At 39.4% G+C, this 17606-nt stretch overlaps 1 protein-coding gene across 2 annotated transcripts in view; it reads left to right on the top strand.

Moving 5' to 3' along the window:
- Window positions 1-9223, top strand: part of arhgap22b (Rho GTPase activating protein 22b) — a 29660-nt gene extending 20437 nt beyond the window's left edge. For both annotated transcript variants that reach the window (XM_008437934.2, XM_008437935.2), the window contains 7 exons: window positions 2957-3085; window positions 5334-5541; window positions 5642-5774; window positions 5850-5923; window positions 6006-6127; window positions 6540-7539; window positions 8141-9223. In XM_008437934.2, coding sequence (XP_008436156.1) covers window positions 2957-3085; window positions 5334-5541; window positions 5642-5774; window positions 5850-5923; window positions 6006-6127; window positions 6540-7539; window positions 8141-8363 — 1889 coding nt within the window. In that variant the 3' untranslated portion in view covers window positions 8364-9223. The remainder of the gene's footprint in view (window positions 1-2956; window positions 3086-5333; window positions 5542-5641; window positions 5775-5849; window positions 5924-6005; window positions 6128-6539; window positions 7540-8140) is intronic.
- Window positions 9224-17606: the final 8383 nt, after the last annotated feature.

Below are 17606 nucleotides of genomic sequence, written 5' to 3'. Positions count from 1 at the left end.
GAGCAGAATCTGACTCTCTGTTTTCATATCGTGATTCACATCCAGTTTGTCCCCGTTTCTGAGTCTTGCTCTTTTTTAACGGTGTAGAGCTGTCGGGGAGCGTATCAATGGGGAAAGGCAGACTGACGTACCTGTTGCAATGATAGAAAAAGTCACTGATAAGTGAGATTTCAAAGTGCTGGCATTGCCGTTACATACCGGACCACTTACAGCACCGATATTAACTCTATAAAATGAACGTTCTATCATGGGCACTCTAAATAGTCATGCCAAAAAATGCCTATTTTGGCATAATAATGACTTCCATTCATGGAAGGATTTTTTTTATTTTTTATTTAAATGGGTTCATTTTTGTGATCGTGATTTTAGTCATTACATGTTTTGAGCAAACGCCCCCAAAGAAATTGCAGCGCCCCCTACCGTCCGCTGAACGCCCCCATTGAGAAACACTAGTGTAAGGCATTCTGGGTAAATACAACCAAGACAAATACATGAGAGAAAAGACGTGCGGTTTTTTGCCAAAGACAAAAGAGAAAGCCTACAACCTCTAAAATCCGACACCACTCCATTTTTGTTTATATTTTGTGAAGGAGGAAGTTGCGCTCAGTGTCTTCAGAGGTTTTTGTCTCCTTTGCATCAATAATTGTTGGTGCAGCGCCACAAGTAAAAGTAGCACCAGCTGCTCTGCCCAGGTCTGGTGGACCAAGCTATGAATAGATCTACGTCTACAGCTGTGTTTCACTATTCACCAAAACACACATACACTCTCCTGCTGCTCAAATGTTCAAATTCACTGAGCAGGTTAAAAGTTCCGGTGGGCATCTCTGACTCTTATCTTCCTGATAAGATTTTCCATCACAACAACAAGTCATTCTCCTTAATCTGTGGCATTCCACAAAGTACAGTTCTGGGTCTTTTCATTCTTCCATTTGCAGACAAAATTTAATCTTTTCTGATATTTCCAACTACATCTACAATTCAGTGTGAAATCCACAGTCAACACAGCCATCCACCAGAACATGTTAGAAAACTTCATGCTCTCCTCTCCCAACATGCTGTCCCAACAGCTACGCAGTGCCACAGGCTGATCTCCAGGCCACGTTGTATTGACGCAATAATTGCAGCAAAAGTAGCCTCAGCCAAGTACAGAGTGCATGAATGTACATCCTTTATATTTAAGTTTTTCTAAGGCACTGAATTTGGGGTCTCCTTAATCTGCAAGCCATATTCATCAAAATTACAAGACTACATGCTTTAAATATTTCACTTTGTGTAATGAATATTTACAAAATATAAGCTAAGCTTTCTGAAATGAGTGACAAATACGTAAGATACTTTTTAGGGGAAGTACTTGCATTCCTTGACTTGAATTCGTATTAATTGTTAGAAGAAATTATTACATTCCCAATTCACTGTTTAGTCCCATAGCAGTTTAGGTACTGTTCATACTGAGCATCTTTACTTTCGTTTTGTTGTTCACTACTCTGCTGTCCACTACGCTGCTCTGTGCTGCCAAACGAGCACAAAACCCATCTCATGTTTGGCAAAACTAAAACACATCTCGATGGTCCCCAAAGCTTTGGGGAAAATATGTGAAACGTCATTGATGTTGTGCATCCTTACAACATTTCAGAAAAAGAGCAATTCACCAATAGTGTGCGTCACTGGAGATACAGGATGAGATGTATTCATACTCCTCTTCTTTTTTTATAACTTTCAGTTTGCTCGGGCAGACTGAATCCCTCATTTGATTTCCGTGTTGATCAGTTGTAAACCTCATGTTCCTGAATGAAGCTGGATTATACTCCTGTTCTACTGGCTGGTATGGTCATACGATGCAGCCCTGCTCATCATGAGAGTGTGACTTTAAAAAGCTGGGTGACAATGGCCCTCAGCTTCCATTGAGCTGCTGTTTAAATTTGGTTAAATGACTGTGACAACAATGGCTGTGGCTGTGGCAACACCACCGCCCGACACTAATGGGTCCAAACAGGAAAACAGAGACATTCTCTGAATTACTCAAGTGTGTGCTAAAGAGATAAGAAAAGTGATTTTTTTTATTTCTTGCTTCCTTCTGTTTTTTTTCCTTTTCATAGAATTTCTTATTTAGCAGTATTACCTTATAGCAATCTTAATTATGTTTCTTTTTTGCCTCCCAAATTTAGTGTCTTTATATGTCGTGTATCAGTGTGTTTATGTGCTGATGTTTCAGCTAAAACAATCTGCTCAGGATTAGATCAAGCGCTTTGACCAGAACTAATGGAGCCATCTAGTGGCGAGACAAATGTAATGCATCTTTCTCCACCTTTAGAAAACAGATGGTTTGGGAGTATTTTGCATAAATCCAAAAGTAATAAAAATAGTGTAAAAATTGTTTGATTGTATAACAGTATTATGAACAATAACATAACCAGAGGTGGATAGACTGTGGCTGAATTAGAACAATTCCTCAAAGATTTGTGGTTTAGAGGGCAATTACTTTTTCCACACAGAACCACGTAAAAAAAAATTCTGTCTTAATAGTCATCTTCATTTAAATGCTGCATTTTGTGTTTACTTGTGACATCTGACTAAAATTGGTTTGATGATTTGAAACACTGCAGTGTGACAAACATACAAAATAAAAAAAGCTCATCAGGAAAGAGGGTAAACACTTTCACACCACGATACTGTGCGTTCAGGCAGTAAGGAGTTCAACTTTGCTATACTCTGATGCTGGCAGCTAGCCCACATCTTTACATTTCTCATATGAACTCACTGCCAATAAACCGTAGACATTGTCAATAACAATAAGGTCTTTGTCTCCATGTCTTAGTCTCCGTATCATAGCTTATTTGACGTATTAATGCTTTAGTTTAAACTTCCCACGCGGTTTCATTCCCATAACTATGTAATAAGTGTGTCACATGTTCAGTCACCTGTACTCCCCTCTCTACTCGTCTTTGTCCCTCGCCAGGTGGAACGGGAGAGAAGGACCGTGCTCCGATTAGCCATGAATCCTTCCTGCTCATGGCAAGCTCGCAGACCGACATGGATGACTGGGTCAAGGCCATACGGCGGGTCATCTGGGCACCATTTGGTGGAGGTAAACTCAAGCCTCAACCAAAAACACATGGAAAAGACATAGTTTATGTAGGGAAGATGAAGACTAACATTCTTCAGTCTTCAGAATAACAGCAATGAAAATAAAAACCTATGCTAAATAATGTCTGGAGGCAGACCTCCAAAACCGGGGAAAATGTTCATTTCATGTCGGCCACACAGGCTCCAGAAATCTACAAAATGCATTTGAAACGAGATTTTAACGTTTAAAATGGAAATGCCAACATCATATCTCAGCTTTAGCTTATCTGTGTCAAGTTAGATTATATAGCCGGTCAGTATCCTAGCTGTTCCTAGCCAGCAACGTCTTCACAAACATGATCCAGTCTATCTATTCCAGGATCTTTCCAATATAGACTAAATTAGATTGTGAGCTTCTATTTTGTTTCTGCCATCAGTTGAGGGGAACTTGTTGCTGTGTATGACTGGTTTTGGTTTGAATGATGGTTGGTTTGATGCAGGAACTAACTAGTCTGATGTTAATCATTAGCTTCACATCCCAGACTAGTTAACTTGACAGGATAGAAAGATATCCAGACATGTCTGACTGTATAGAGGACCAAGACACAGCTTAACACCAGAGTCTTATGTTACCACAAGAAGGAACTATATAAATAGGAGCATAAATTTGGAGTAAGTTACCAATAATATCATGAATGACATCACTGGCAGACTTGTTATATTTGTCATTCTGTCTCAAGGAGATGCTTTTTTAACTTGTACATTATTAAACTTTACATTTTTATTTATTTATTGTAAGTCAACTACATTGCTTAGAGTATAAATCTGAAAAGAAATATATAACAATGTGTAAAACTACGGTAGAAACGTACCCCAAAAAAAGTAACCATATTCGCTAGCTTTGTAACATTAGCTTAGCGACGTCTTACTTGAGCCAGTTAGCTCAAATCTTACAAGAAAAAGAACATTAACCCTAAATTGTGACAGTGTGAGGTAATTAGCAACAATTACATCAATGGAGCTAATAAACTGTGTTCTGTGTGTGGCTCGGTCATGATTCCAGCCGCCTGTCAGTTTCACAGGTCCCGGAGAGGCGTGTGTGTGTGTGTCTCGTCTCGGTTCACAGTCCAGAATAGACCTGTCGCCAGCTCTCGGAGTTTAGGTTAACAGCGCACTGACCTCATCATGTTCTTCTGCTGTGCTGCAGTCGTCTAGTTTGCCTCAGCTTACTTGATTCGGTTCTGGAGTTTGGAAATGAAGGATTAATCCCCTGGTTCCCAGAGTGAAATGCCAGACACGGGATGGATTAACGTTGTGAAATGCGGCTTTGGGATGTATGAAAGACGCTCTCTGCTGCCGTGCAGCTCCTGCATGGTGAAGTACCACGATTACTGCGAGCTGTCAGCCACCTGTGACTGCTGCAGCCAGTCAAACAGTAATTAGCTGCTAATTCAATACACATAGGCTGTCAGAATAGCTGGTTTAAGCTAAGTATATTTATGTTTTTATTAAGTATTACATCAAATAAATTCTAAAGTTAGTAACGACTAAAGTTGGGGATGAATTGTATTGCTCTAACAACATTTATTCTAATTACATTTTGTCTTAGTGTATCTTTTTACAATCATTTTCATATTATTGCATTATCGTTATTAAGTGTTCACAGATTTCAGCTATTTGCAGGTTAGGGTTGTGGCCACTCACCAGAGTGAATCCCCTTGCTCCATATTCAAGAAAAGACCTTTTGAATCGCTGTCTACTGTAATCAGTCCCACCAGTTTTTCTTCATTCTCCAATAAGGGAAATTCACGTAAAATAAACAGATTCCCACATTTTTCCATTCCACCACATAATTGTGAGTTTACTGAAAATGTTTTGCAAAAATTGTCAAACATTGGGTTTAAGTCGCTGCTCACTCCAACCTGCAGGTGGCAGTAGGTCTTACTTATACCCCACTTCTGCCTCATCCGTACTTGATGTCAAATTATTGTCCAGAATTTCTAATATTTCTAAAGAACCACCACAAAGTCAGTCATGTTGACTGCTAAAAAAATCACAAAAACAATAGCAAAATACTGGAGGACTGTGTACTGATCACTGTACGACTACAGTTCCAGTTACCTAGTGACACAGTAATCCTAGTAATCCTGTTTCAAACCACATCAACTAATGTTTGAAAGGTTGTTAGGTTTACAAAACCACCCTCCACACAGCAAAGCCTCGTACAATTTCTTGCAATCAGACTTTCTTTTTCAAATGTTTATCTTCAGGAATTTTTGGCCAACGTCTGGAGGACACAGTGCAGTTTGAGAGGAAGTTTGGCCCCCGGCTGGCACCGCTGTTGGTAGAGCAGTGTGTGGATTTCATCAGAGAGAGGGGCCTGGATGAAGAGGGTCTCTTTCGGATGCCCGGACAGGCCAATCTGGTCAAAGATCTTCAAGAGGCCTTTGACTGCGGAGACAAGCCTTTGTTTGACAGGTAAGGGGTAGAGGTTGGGAGGTTGACAAAATGCAATATCTTGTGTCCGTGACTTTTACAGTTCTGATACTTCCTTCTTTTTACATGTACTGACTCACAGTAACACAGACGTCCACACGGTGGCATCTTTGTTGAAGTTGTACCTGAGAGAACTGCCTGAACCAGTCATTCCTTTCTCCAAATATGAGGACTTTCTAACCTGTGCACAGCTTTTGGCCAAAGACGAGGAGGAGGTTTGGATTGTTTAGTTGTAAGGAGTTTTGGTGCCATCACTTTCACAATAACTAATATATTTTATTTTAAATCAGGGGATCCAGGAGCTTGGGAAACAAGTTAACACTCTACCTCTGCCTAATTACAATCTCCTCAAGTACATATGCAAGTCAGTCCTCTTCCTTTCAACGCAACCTCAGTAAACAATTTGTGTTTCTTTTAGTCTAATTTTGGGAATGTTTTGTTTTCAGGTTTCTTGATGAGGTTCAGTCCCACTGCAACGAGAACAAGATGAGCGTCCAGAACCTGGCCACAGTATTTGGACCAAATATCCTTCGAACCAAGATGGAGGACCCAGTTACTCTCATGGAGGGTATGAATACCAAATACACGACGGCTCACAAGTGTTTTCATACCCCTTAAGCCTCTTTACATTCTGTGATGCTTGAACACCAACACAGTGTAGTGCATAACTGTAAAGTGAATGGTTTCACTGCTGGTCTTCTTTGGTCTTTATCAAGCTTTTATTTCATTAATAGTTTCTAGGTCTTCACAGATCAGCTGAATTTGCACTGAAACTCAATTACGCTGAGGGCGACTCAGCTGGAAACCTTCTGAATGTAATTCCACTGAGTTTTATTTAAGGGTTTTAGAGTTAAGGGGGTTTAACAGAAATGTGTGCCAGGCATTTCAGATTTTTAATTGTGAAAAACATGAAAACTCCATACTACTTTGTGTTAGCCTTTCACATAATCACAATAACATTTTGCATGCACATTGTCTAGGAACTTCTCTGGTCCAGCACCTAATGACAGTCCTCATTAGGGAACACCAGCGATTATACTCAGGGAGGGACCACGAAGGACCTGCTTTGCCCCTAATGGAGTTACCTGCCCAGGGGCATCAGCTCCAACACCGCAGCCTGGGAGCGTGGATCTCTGAGGAGGACCTGCAGAGTGGTCCGGCTTCCAACACTGAACAAGAACTCCACAGCAGTGCCTCATCTCTGGACGCCAAACTGTCTGCGGCTATCAATCCTAACCCAAACCCCGGACCAAAAATGGTGCCTACAACGGGGAAAGGAGAGCCCGTAGTCAGTCCAAGTAAACAAGCCAAGACCATGCCTTCCTGGAAATACTCTTTCAAAAGTTCTTCAACTCCCCGTTCACAGCCACAGGCTAAGCAAGCTGCCACAGGTGCCACAGTGGCAGATACAAGTGCTCCTTCCGGTGGCGGAGGTAACTGGCTCATGAATGGTCTGTCCTCCTTGAGGGGACACCGCCGCACTTCTTCAGGGGAGCGATCCGCCAGAGATCGAGACTCCACTGGGTCATCCCAGAGACTGTCCACTTATGACAACGTCACGTCTTCCTCCAGCACGGGGAGTGTTCCCAGTGTCTCCAGCACACCGTGGTCGAGCTCCTCTTGCGATATCTCTGTTCCAGACTCCGGCAGAGAACCTCTGACACATCAGAACTTTGGAGGTGGAGCGGATAGCGATGAGAGGACGGAGTGGACAGAAAGCCAGAGGGAGACTGAGAGAGAAAAGGAAGCCGGGAGGACGACGGAGCCGGGAGTGGACCTGGCCGGATGTGAGGCCATGGATCTTTGCAACAGCAGTGTGGCATTCGGCGAAAGCGAAAACGTGCCCGCGGTGGCAGGGGTACCGTCCATTATTATGACAGAAGACGGAGATGGGACTACCCTGACCCTGAACACTCTGGTGGAGGAACTGAAGGAGGAGTTGAAGAAACAGAGGACAACATACGAGACCAGTATTCAGAAGTAAGTAGAGACAGCAGAATCTTTTGAACAATGGAAAGCAAAAATACAATTTTCTTACTGGTTTTATCAGCATGTATAACTGTGATGACAGATATGCAGCAACATGCAGCTGGATATTATTTATGAATCCAGCTGTTCTGTTTCTAGCTTCAGAGGTTTATTAGAGAACATTAGAAAACAACCAGCTTTATGAAAATTAAGGAACACAGCACACAGGTGAGGGACAATGCTGTGGAGAGGTTTAAAACAAGGCTAGGTTGACCACTGTTCAAGCCATAATTTGTAAATGGAAAGAGTTTGGCATAACTGCAAACCGTCCACCTAAGCACCTAGGTAACAGGAAGAACAATCACACAAACAGCCATTTTAACTGGTGTAGATTGCAAACTCTTTGTAAAGTTAAACAGTCAAAAATCAACTGTAATAACTCAGTCTGTCATAAGGAAAATATATGTTAGTCATTCAGTCAGATATGTCACGGTCTCAAATGAGATATTTCATTAGCAAGCTAGTCAGCTTACAAATACAGATCCAGAATACAGATACATCATCTCGTACGATCACCCCTGACCTTTGTCTGTCCTGTGCTGCACCCCTTCAGATTGGAAGAGTCCAGCACAGCACTGTGTGCCCAGGTGGAGCGTTTAGAACAAGAGATGGAGCAAGAGAAGAAGAAGCAGCGCATGCTGGAGATCAAGCTGCGGAACTCGGAGCGGGCGCGGGAAGACGCCGAGAACCGAAACCGTCTCCTGGAGAAGGAGATGGAGGATTTCTTCTCCACGCTGGGCAATCTGGCCCTGGGCTCAAGGACAAGCGACATTTGACTCAACATGGATTTCCTGTTTTAGCATTAGCAGAAACAGCGCCGTAACTGTCAACTGACGTCTGTGGGCTCGAAGCAGCAGGACGCTTCTTTAAGGAAATAACTTACAGTAGAAGAATGAAAGGAAGCATACTGTTGCACATTTCCAACAAGCTTGAAATTGATGAAAAGAAATGCTGAAGGAAGTAAATGTCATCATTGTTCTGTGACACGGTCCTTAGGAGGGTTGACTCTTTGGCATGCTTGAAACTGAACATGAAGATGGAGCTCCTGCTGTTAGCATTCCCTGTTCACTGAGGTTTCATGTTTCTAATGAAGGCAGTGTCATAAACATCTCAGGTGCCTGTTCCATGACTGAAAAATGGTAACATAACTTCCCCAAAGCTTTGTACCAGAGAGCGCTTCTTCAACCACTACTTTCCATCGGTCTTGTACTAACACTGTAGAATTATAGGAACCATTTATTATTTATTTATATTTACAGAAGCAATAGTTTGAGATTTGATCAAATCTGCTTTTTACCTTTTGCTTAATTCTGTGGTTCTTGAACTTTTTATAACTGTTACCATCTCAGTAAATACCACATTTTGGGGGAAAACACCATCTTTCCCAGATATATATTATTTATTTTGTCATATTTTTTTTGGCAGTTATTTTAAAACTGTCACAAAATATTGAGTTTTTCAGTTTCTCAAAAGGTCTCTTAAGTCAGAATTCCCAGTGAGAAACGTAGTTTTTTCTCATCAGCTCCAATTTAGAAATCCAACATGGCTGTCTTTCATGTGAAATTGGTAGATAAAAGAAAAAAGAATGTTATTGGGAATGTATGATAATTTATGCCATTAAATCTGTCACACACTACTGTTTAACATCTTTTAAGGGAACTGGATGATACAGCATTTGAATGCACAAAACAGATAAATATACATTGTTATTGGCTGGTAAAGCTAAGAGATGTTAGCCTCGAATACAGAATTTACCAAATCTTGCTGGTTTTTAATTTGGAACTGCTTTGGCTGAGTTTTATCTAAATCCCAGATTCTAGTTCCAACTTCAGGGGGAAAAAATGGAACAAAAGTCAGAAGAACTCATTATTGCTTCACTTTCACATTACTTCTGACAGGATTGTACCTTAGTACCTTAGTTTGAGAACCATGGCCTTAGGTTAAGTAATACTTTGACCAATATTTGTACCCATATATGTACATAAAGTGCTGCTACTTGATACTTGTTATCATAACACCAGACCAAGAAGAAGATGCCCACCCATGCTCACTAAAAAAGACGAACATAGGTGACTCAACATCTTTTTCAATGAGCTTTATGCAAACTAGCATATAGTGCTGCTAGCTTGCCACCAGACCAAGAAAGAGCTAGTCACATATGCTCATTGAAAAGCCCTCAAATACTCAGTAATATATGGTGAAATCTGTACTTATATAAAACAAAATGTTCAGACTATTTATTTGATTAGAAATAAGAGTTTGGGCTTCGCCTGGATTACCCAAGCTAACTGGGTTTGGCTATTGGCCACAATGAAAGGTCAGTTGATCATTGCTTTGTTGTTCGTTTTGGAAAAATGAACTAATCAGTGGTTAGTGTATCTTCATACCTGGTCGAATAAAATTATCTAAATACAAGATAACCAATTTACCTTTAAATAAACTTGGCTAACTGGACTATGTACAATAACAACTTTAGCAGAGGTCTTTCCATTTTCCATATTTGTACTACAAACATTGTGGAGGAGGTTGAATATTAAGTTTGTATATTGTATTAACAAAAGCAGGTATCAATAAACTAGACTTTCAATTTCCTGAATAACACATTTCCAAAACGCATCTGGAACGGACTTCTGACACAGCTGCCTCAGTCCTGTAGTTGTCCTCAGGCCCTTCCAGTGACACGGAAACCATATAGGGCATCTTGCCTGCCCTTGATTTCACAGGGCAGGCAAGATGGCAAACCCTGGCTCTTCTGTTGGACCCTCACGTTATTAATGTCTGTCATGTATCAAGGGTAACGTTTATAATTCCTCAAGCATTTATTATTTAATCTATCATACAGAGCCAGTAACTAATCACTTAGCTCCCTTAAAGACTTGTTCTGTTTTTACTTTTCTGTTTCACTTAAATGTTTCTAATTATATTTTACATCTGACAAAGAAAAATTGATTCCATGTATTAAGGGAAAAATAATGTCCAAAACAACCTTCAGTGAATTATAAGCCTGGTGGACCAACAGGCTTTACTTACATCCAAACCAGCCTAATATTGTTTGTTTACTTTAAGTAGGGCTTTTTGTACACCATTAACAGCAACAGTAAAGACGGATTAAACAAGGTTTATAGTAGATGCGTTGAATCGGGTGCAAGGGGGTTGTGCATCAATTGCACCATCACCACACCTGCTCGTTGGCAGGTGCCTGGTCGTGCACCTCCAAATTCTTGTAACTTTTAAAAAATTTTAACACAAAAACATGGGGGGTCGCTGGTAGATATCCCTAGCTCCACTACCAATGGGCTGAGATCTACTAGCCTACTTCGTGTTGGTTGACAGATTCTGTGTAAGATTCTTGATTTCACAGGGAAGGCAACTGAAACTGAATTTAACCTTCCAAATAATGTAGTTTATTATAATTCATAACTTAATGGGAAGACATTTTTCTCATAAGGCTTGTTTGGGTTGGATAACTTTTCCCCTTTAATACAAAAGATCATCAGTGGAAAACCTGCATCCATAACTAAGGTTCTCTTTGACCTGAAACATGTAGGTGTGAAAAATCAAAACAGAAGACAAAATCTGTAAGGGGAGGAGGGAATACTTTCCTATTTCCCTGTTGGACACAGTAAATACCAAAGCTGGACTGCCTCATCAGTGATTCACTCACATGAGATCAGAATGGACTGACTGGAAGCCATGTTGATTTTGGCACATGAAGCTGGACACTGCCCTCAGAGAAACAATGGAGTTTCCTGACTGTGCCTTCAGGGAAGTGTTTATGAACATGAAAAAAAAAAGAAATGTTGCTTGCTTGTCCTAAGATGTGGTGCTAATTTTCACCCACATGGTGGCTGCTCTTTTGTTTTTCCTCCGTTTTGCTTTGTTGTAGTATGGAACCAATGCCTGAGGCTACTGAATCATTTAATGGTGCCAACTGATGTTTGTAAACTGTAAAGTGATTGGAAGTTTTGCATCAAGAATGTATCAATATAGTGAATGAGCTATGGATCAAAAATTAATGGCAATAATTTGGGTTATTTAGTCAGTTATAAGAAAAATAAGGGGACTCATTTTTAGTCACATTTGCATGAAGTTATTCACTCAGTCATAAGTGTCACAGTTTCAAACTAAATATTTAATTAGCTAAGTATGTGGCTTACAAACCTAATATTTGGTTAGCATTAGCAAACAAAATATTTAGCTCCAAATTAAATATTTAGTTGGTATTAGCAAACAAACTAAATACTTAATTTGCTATGCTAACAAAATATTTAGCTCCAAACAAAATAGTTTTAAGCTAATTAGATAGTTTGTAGACTAAATATTTAGCTTGCTATTTAGATTGAGGCTAAATATTTAGATTGCTAACTGATTTTTTTATCTAAAAATGTACTTTGGAGCTAGATAACTAAATATTTAGTTTGCAAGTTCTAAAAATTTTGTTTGCTAATGATAACTAAATATTTTGTTAAATATTCAGCTTGAAGCTACATATTTAGTTTGCAAACTAAAAGATGGAGCTTGCAAATTAAATATTTATTCCTTGAAACTGACTGATAAATTAATTAGTAATTGTAAAGTGATTGGAAGTTTTGAATCAAGAATGTGTCAACATAGTGAATGAGTTGTGGATCGAAACCAGCCCTGTGACAGAAATCTAAGACTTTATTTTACTCCAGCCACACCTTTACAAAGTTGGACTAATACAGATGGTATGGATGATCATGTAAGAGCTTTTTGCAGTTTTATCTGACCCTTTATAAACCGACTGTTGCAGTTCACTGAAAAATTGGACTTCGATTGGACACTGTGATTTTTGTGACACAAGGATCAAAAAAGCATCGTTATTTTCCAAGATTGTACAGTTTTTGAGCTCCTCACTTCCTTCACAATGTTTAGACTGTGATGGGGAAAACACAATGGCAGGTACTTGTATGTAAGTTAGATTCTTCTTAATATCGATGGTGCTTATTTATTATAGATTCACATTGTTGTAATGAATGGCCATATCTGAGAAATAAAGACAACTGTCACACAAGACAAAAGTGAACCTGAACGTGTGAGATGGAAAACAAGTTCATCTGCTCATAGTCAAGGTGATTGGAATAATAATTTCATAAAACAAAGCATCTCGTAAGGATGCCTCCTGGACGCCTCCCTGGTGAGGTGTTCCGGGCACGTCCCACCGGGAGGAGGCCTCGGGGAAGACCCAGGACACGCTGGAGGGATTACGTCTCTCGGCTGGCCTGGGAACGCCTTGGGATTCCCCCGGAGGAGCTGGAAGAAGTGGCTGGGGAGAGGGAAGTCTGGGCCTCCATTCTGAAGCTGCTGCCCCCGCGACCTGACCCCGGATAAGCGGAAGAAAATGGATGGATGGATGGATGGAATTGGAAAGTGCTTGTTTTATGCATGGTGTTTATAACGTCAAGCTGCTATCGCAGTTTTCTATCTTCCCATCTATGCTGGCCAATTGAAAATGAGTGTTACAAACAAATCCAACACAATCTGAATAGTGGGCATGAACTGAGATCAAAGGTGTGGAGTTCAAAGTGCGTTGCTGTATCTGGATGGGCTACATTACACTTTTGATTTATTTCCAACATGACGGGTGGTGGACCTCAAAACTTGCTTATCTGATGATCAAATCTGTGTAAACAACCATGACAAATACTAACATGGTAATGCTGGAAAGAGACATTGAGGGGTGGTATGACTTTTGGCTGTTAAATGTAGCGCGTTCCGTATGCATTCTTTAAATAACTAAGTGGTCCCCGAGTACTTTATATAGTAGGCTGCTCCAGTCATTGTTTCACTCACGGTGTTGGTGTTGCGATAGTGCCCAACTGCTTTCTGGGTAACACAGACCAACCGACCCGCTGCCCCCGCAGTCCCTTGGTAGCGCGCGCTTATGAGACTAGGGCGACGAGCATTAGTGGGCGTCCCTTATTTTGATTTCTGAAAGGTGGCAACCCTACTTGTATGTGACCAAAACAGTTTAAGTGTCCGTAACGCCAGAGAGAGAGAAAGAGTTTCTTTTTCATAGCATGTCTCCCAACAACAGATAGCATTTACTAGCCCTTATGAGGACTTGACATTTACCTTACCTTGTTATGGAAGTAAACATGGGTTCTAGTCAGTCTTGGTAGTCGTTGTCCCACTTCACCCTCACGGAGTTGTAGCGCGGCAGATTGCGTGGTCGGTCGGACTATAGGGAAGCGACGGGGGTCGCTCCCATCAGCCCGTCATTTTCCGAAAGTGCACGCGACGTTAGTGCGAGGCCGTGCGCAGAGCAAAAAGCTCACGCGGGGTCCACTGGACTGCGCGAGGTTTGAAAGTGGTTTGGTTGACTGCAATATGGGCAAGTTTAAGCAAGTTGCTATTTTGTTCCCAATGAAGATCCACACTCCTCTGGATTAACTGAATGCCATTTTCTCTCGACTTTCTTAATTTCAACGGTAAGCGAGAAAAATATATTTGTATGTAATATTTACCCTTTCGGGACACAGGAAGTCAGTGATGATTAACTCAAGATTTGTAGATTTAAATAAAAAAAGGAAAGGGTAAACGAATCAAAAGCATTTACATACATTTTATGGAAGTTGTTAGAGATGCTAATGGCACCGCCAATTATGAAAATATCATCGAAAAGAACCAAAAGTGCCAACTAAAAAAAAAAAATCTGAACTTTTGTTTTTACAGTAAAAGACATGCAGTCACAAATCAAAGTGTATTTCTTTATTTGCAGTAGATGTTCTTTCCATTTATAAGAGGTGGCATCACGAGATCCCAGTGCATGTTTTCTTTTAGTGCACTTTTTTTTTTTCCATTGGTTGCGGTTGGGACGCACAGATCCAGGAATTCTTAAAACTAGTAGCATGGCTGGATTCACTGGCAAACATTACAAACCAGCACCATAGAATAACATAACGATTTCTTGTAGGTATTTACTCACTTTTTTGTGCATCTTATACTAATACAGCCCACATCAAAAAGATCTATCAGACCAGGGTTATTCGATGAAACATCAGTCTCTCCATCAAACCCTGACAGAGTTTTTGGGTGGGTGTGACAAATTACGTAACATTATAACTATAAAACAAATCACAAATAAAAATCAATTTGTAAAAAAAAAAAAAAAAAAAAAAAAAAAAAAAAAAAAAAAAAAAAAAAAAAAAAAAAAAAAAAAAAAAAAAAAAAAAAACAGAAAGAAAGAAAACATGAATCGACAGTACCAAACATTTTCTTTACCTTCAGGAGAATGCTAACAAATGCTAAACCTATACATACAACTAGCACAGTTTGCTGAAGGTATTGCACATTTAGTAAAAAAAATAAAATAAAAAGAAAACAATAATTCTTTTACTTCTGGGTGAAGTATACATAATGTACAAAACTAGAAGTCTGCTTGAAACCGACAAATAGTACACTTTCAAATAAATAAATAATGGAATCTGTTATTCACACACCTTTGAAAGCTCATTCTGCAGGAGACAAAATATTACCAAGAACTGACAGAAATTCAGCGTGAGGTAGTTCATCAAAGTCGACTTAAATCAGAGTAGATTTGCTTAGAGAGATGAAGTAATACTACTAGAAAAACAACAATGTAAAAAAAAAAGATACCATGGATATGTATATGACTCAAATTGATGCCCCCCCAGTGTTGGGCAAAAAAAATATTAAGAGCACTTCTGACAATAAATCTTTTCCTGATCTGCCTTTTTTTTCCCCCTCTTTGCTAATATCAGTACTGGATAAATGCCACTGTTTGCCTCCCTATTAAAATGACTATTTTTTCTTTTACTGGAAACTTATACTTTGTTACTGTAAACTACAGCAACTGCTGCACTGAGTTTTATATTTGATGGATTTGGCTGCAAGGGCATCAAAGTTACTTCATAATCATTCTGATATTCTTTTAAAACGGGTTGCACCAATTAAACTCGCTACAAAAAGCAATCATTTGCTTAATACTTTAACTGTTCCTTCGTACACTAGTGCTTGCTTGCTAATAAGTTATGTTCAAATATGAGTGACAATGCTAAACGTTATTTTTCAACACCTGTGCTACTCAGAATATGCTTTTTTGGTTTTTCTATTATGTTTCAGGAAAACAAAAATAAAATTAAATTTGCAACTAAAGATCTCCGAACCTTACAGCTTCTTGTTACTTTAACAGCTGCGCAACCTTTCGCAATAGCCAGTGTTTGACTTTTAGCTACATTTTGTTGAAACATAGAACAGAACTTGTTAGCATGCATATGTAGCAGTATTATTAACTGTTAAATGTATTACATTCAAATAAATTAAAAACAATGTCTAACTGCTAATGTACTGTTTGTGTGTAACTAATATGGCTAACTCATAAAGCTAATATTTCTCATATTAAGTATTAATATACTTAATACAATTAAGTATATTTGTCAAAAACACATAATTATTTCCAAAAATTAAATATTTCAAAGCTAGCTGACAAGCTAATTTATTTTGTTAAAATGCACAGCGGTACAGTTAGCACTATTTTTTACAGACATTAGCATAAATAAATGGTTATTGCTAATGCTGTTTGTTTTTGTCACAAAAAATTAAATTCAACCCAATATCATTCATCTAAATAATGAAGAAAATAAGTCATCTTATGTCAGTGTAGAAACTAGTACAGAATTATACCTCGCTTTGTCCCTAACCTTGCAGGAGTTTCGGAACTAGCGGAGAAGCTAACTTACTACTTAATGACATACTAAAAGATTCAATGGGATTAATTACTGGCATCAGCATCAATATGTTTAGCTAGTAACTGCTAGTCCCATGAAGCTAGAGATAAAATGCCATTACTTAAACTAATTAGCATTAGTGGAGTTTTTTTTTTTTTTTTGCAAAACAGATAATGACATCATAGATTATCAAACATAATAAGTATCTCAATTATCTGGTGTGTTTACGATAGTGTGTGTCAAGTTTTAATGATGCAACCCGATTTAGTAAGTTCAGCTGTAAGTCTGCCAGCAGTTCTGACACAAATATGGTCACCGGTCGGGACTAAGTCAGAACAGAAACTGGAGCAGACGGTTCCATCTGTGTTTACCCTGACGTTTCCCAGATGACGAGATGCCAAAACTGATCGCAACAGCGAGCTACAGCTTACACCACTACAGTGTGAAAATAATATCATTGGCGGCTCGTCAACAAGCTAATCTGTTGCTTTCCTTATGCAAATAGCCAATTTCACCACAGGAACTCGACCGGACCGTTATAGTCGGGTTACGAAACTTAAATTGCTTAATCCAGTAATATACATTAACTTAGAACGTTAAGGAAATCTCTCTTTCAATTCAAACATCTGACAATAACAACCAAAAAGGAAATCCTAGAAGATGTGTTTTTAACGTATGTTCTGGTCGCTGTGAAACAGAGACTTCTTCTCACTTTGATGAAAGACCTCTGAAATGACTTAAACACTTGCTAAAACTCCTCAGTTTCTTCGACGTTACGTTTTTCTCCTTAGACCTGCGAGACGACGCTCTCCCATTTCCAGGGCCCAAACTCAAAACAAGTAAAAAAATAGACATTTTGTGAGAACCACAACCCCACCACACAGTACTGTTTGGACAGACACTACCGTTATCGAGACACCAGAAAAGCTTACGCATAACGAACACACACCCTTCCAGCAAAACGCAGGAATGAAGGACGAACGACAGGCACTTTACCTTTCCAGAATCAAAACACACTCAAAAGAGGGCGACGTTTATTGCATTCGTTAAGAATAGGTTGAGTCTGTTTGTTTGGCCGACACACACGCACAAAAAAAAAAGAAAAAAGCTCCCTTTCTCATTTTCATTTTCAATTTCACATGTAGTTGGAGCTGCATTTCCCCACCGCTCCACGCAACAGAATCACTTTCCTCTCCATGACAACAAACAGATGCACGTCAACAAATCGGAACATCACTGAAAAGTTCATTTACTTTGACAAGTCAATTCAAAAAGTTGAACTTTCATTTGTGAAGATTCGTGACAGAA

The sequence above is a fragment of the Poecilia reticulata genome, linkage group LG19 (assembly GCF_000633615.1).
Source record: "Poecilia reticulata strain Guanapo linkage group LG19, Guppy_female_1.0+MT, whole genome shotgun sequence".
Lineage (NCBI taxonomy): Eukaryota > Metazoa > Chordata > Actinopteri > Cyprinodontiformes > Poeciliidae > Poecilia > Poecilia reticulata.
The sequence above is the reverse complement of the archived record's forward strand: the minus strand, read 5'-3'. Positions and strand labels throughout refer to the sequence as shown.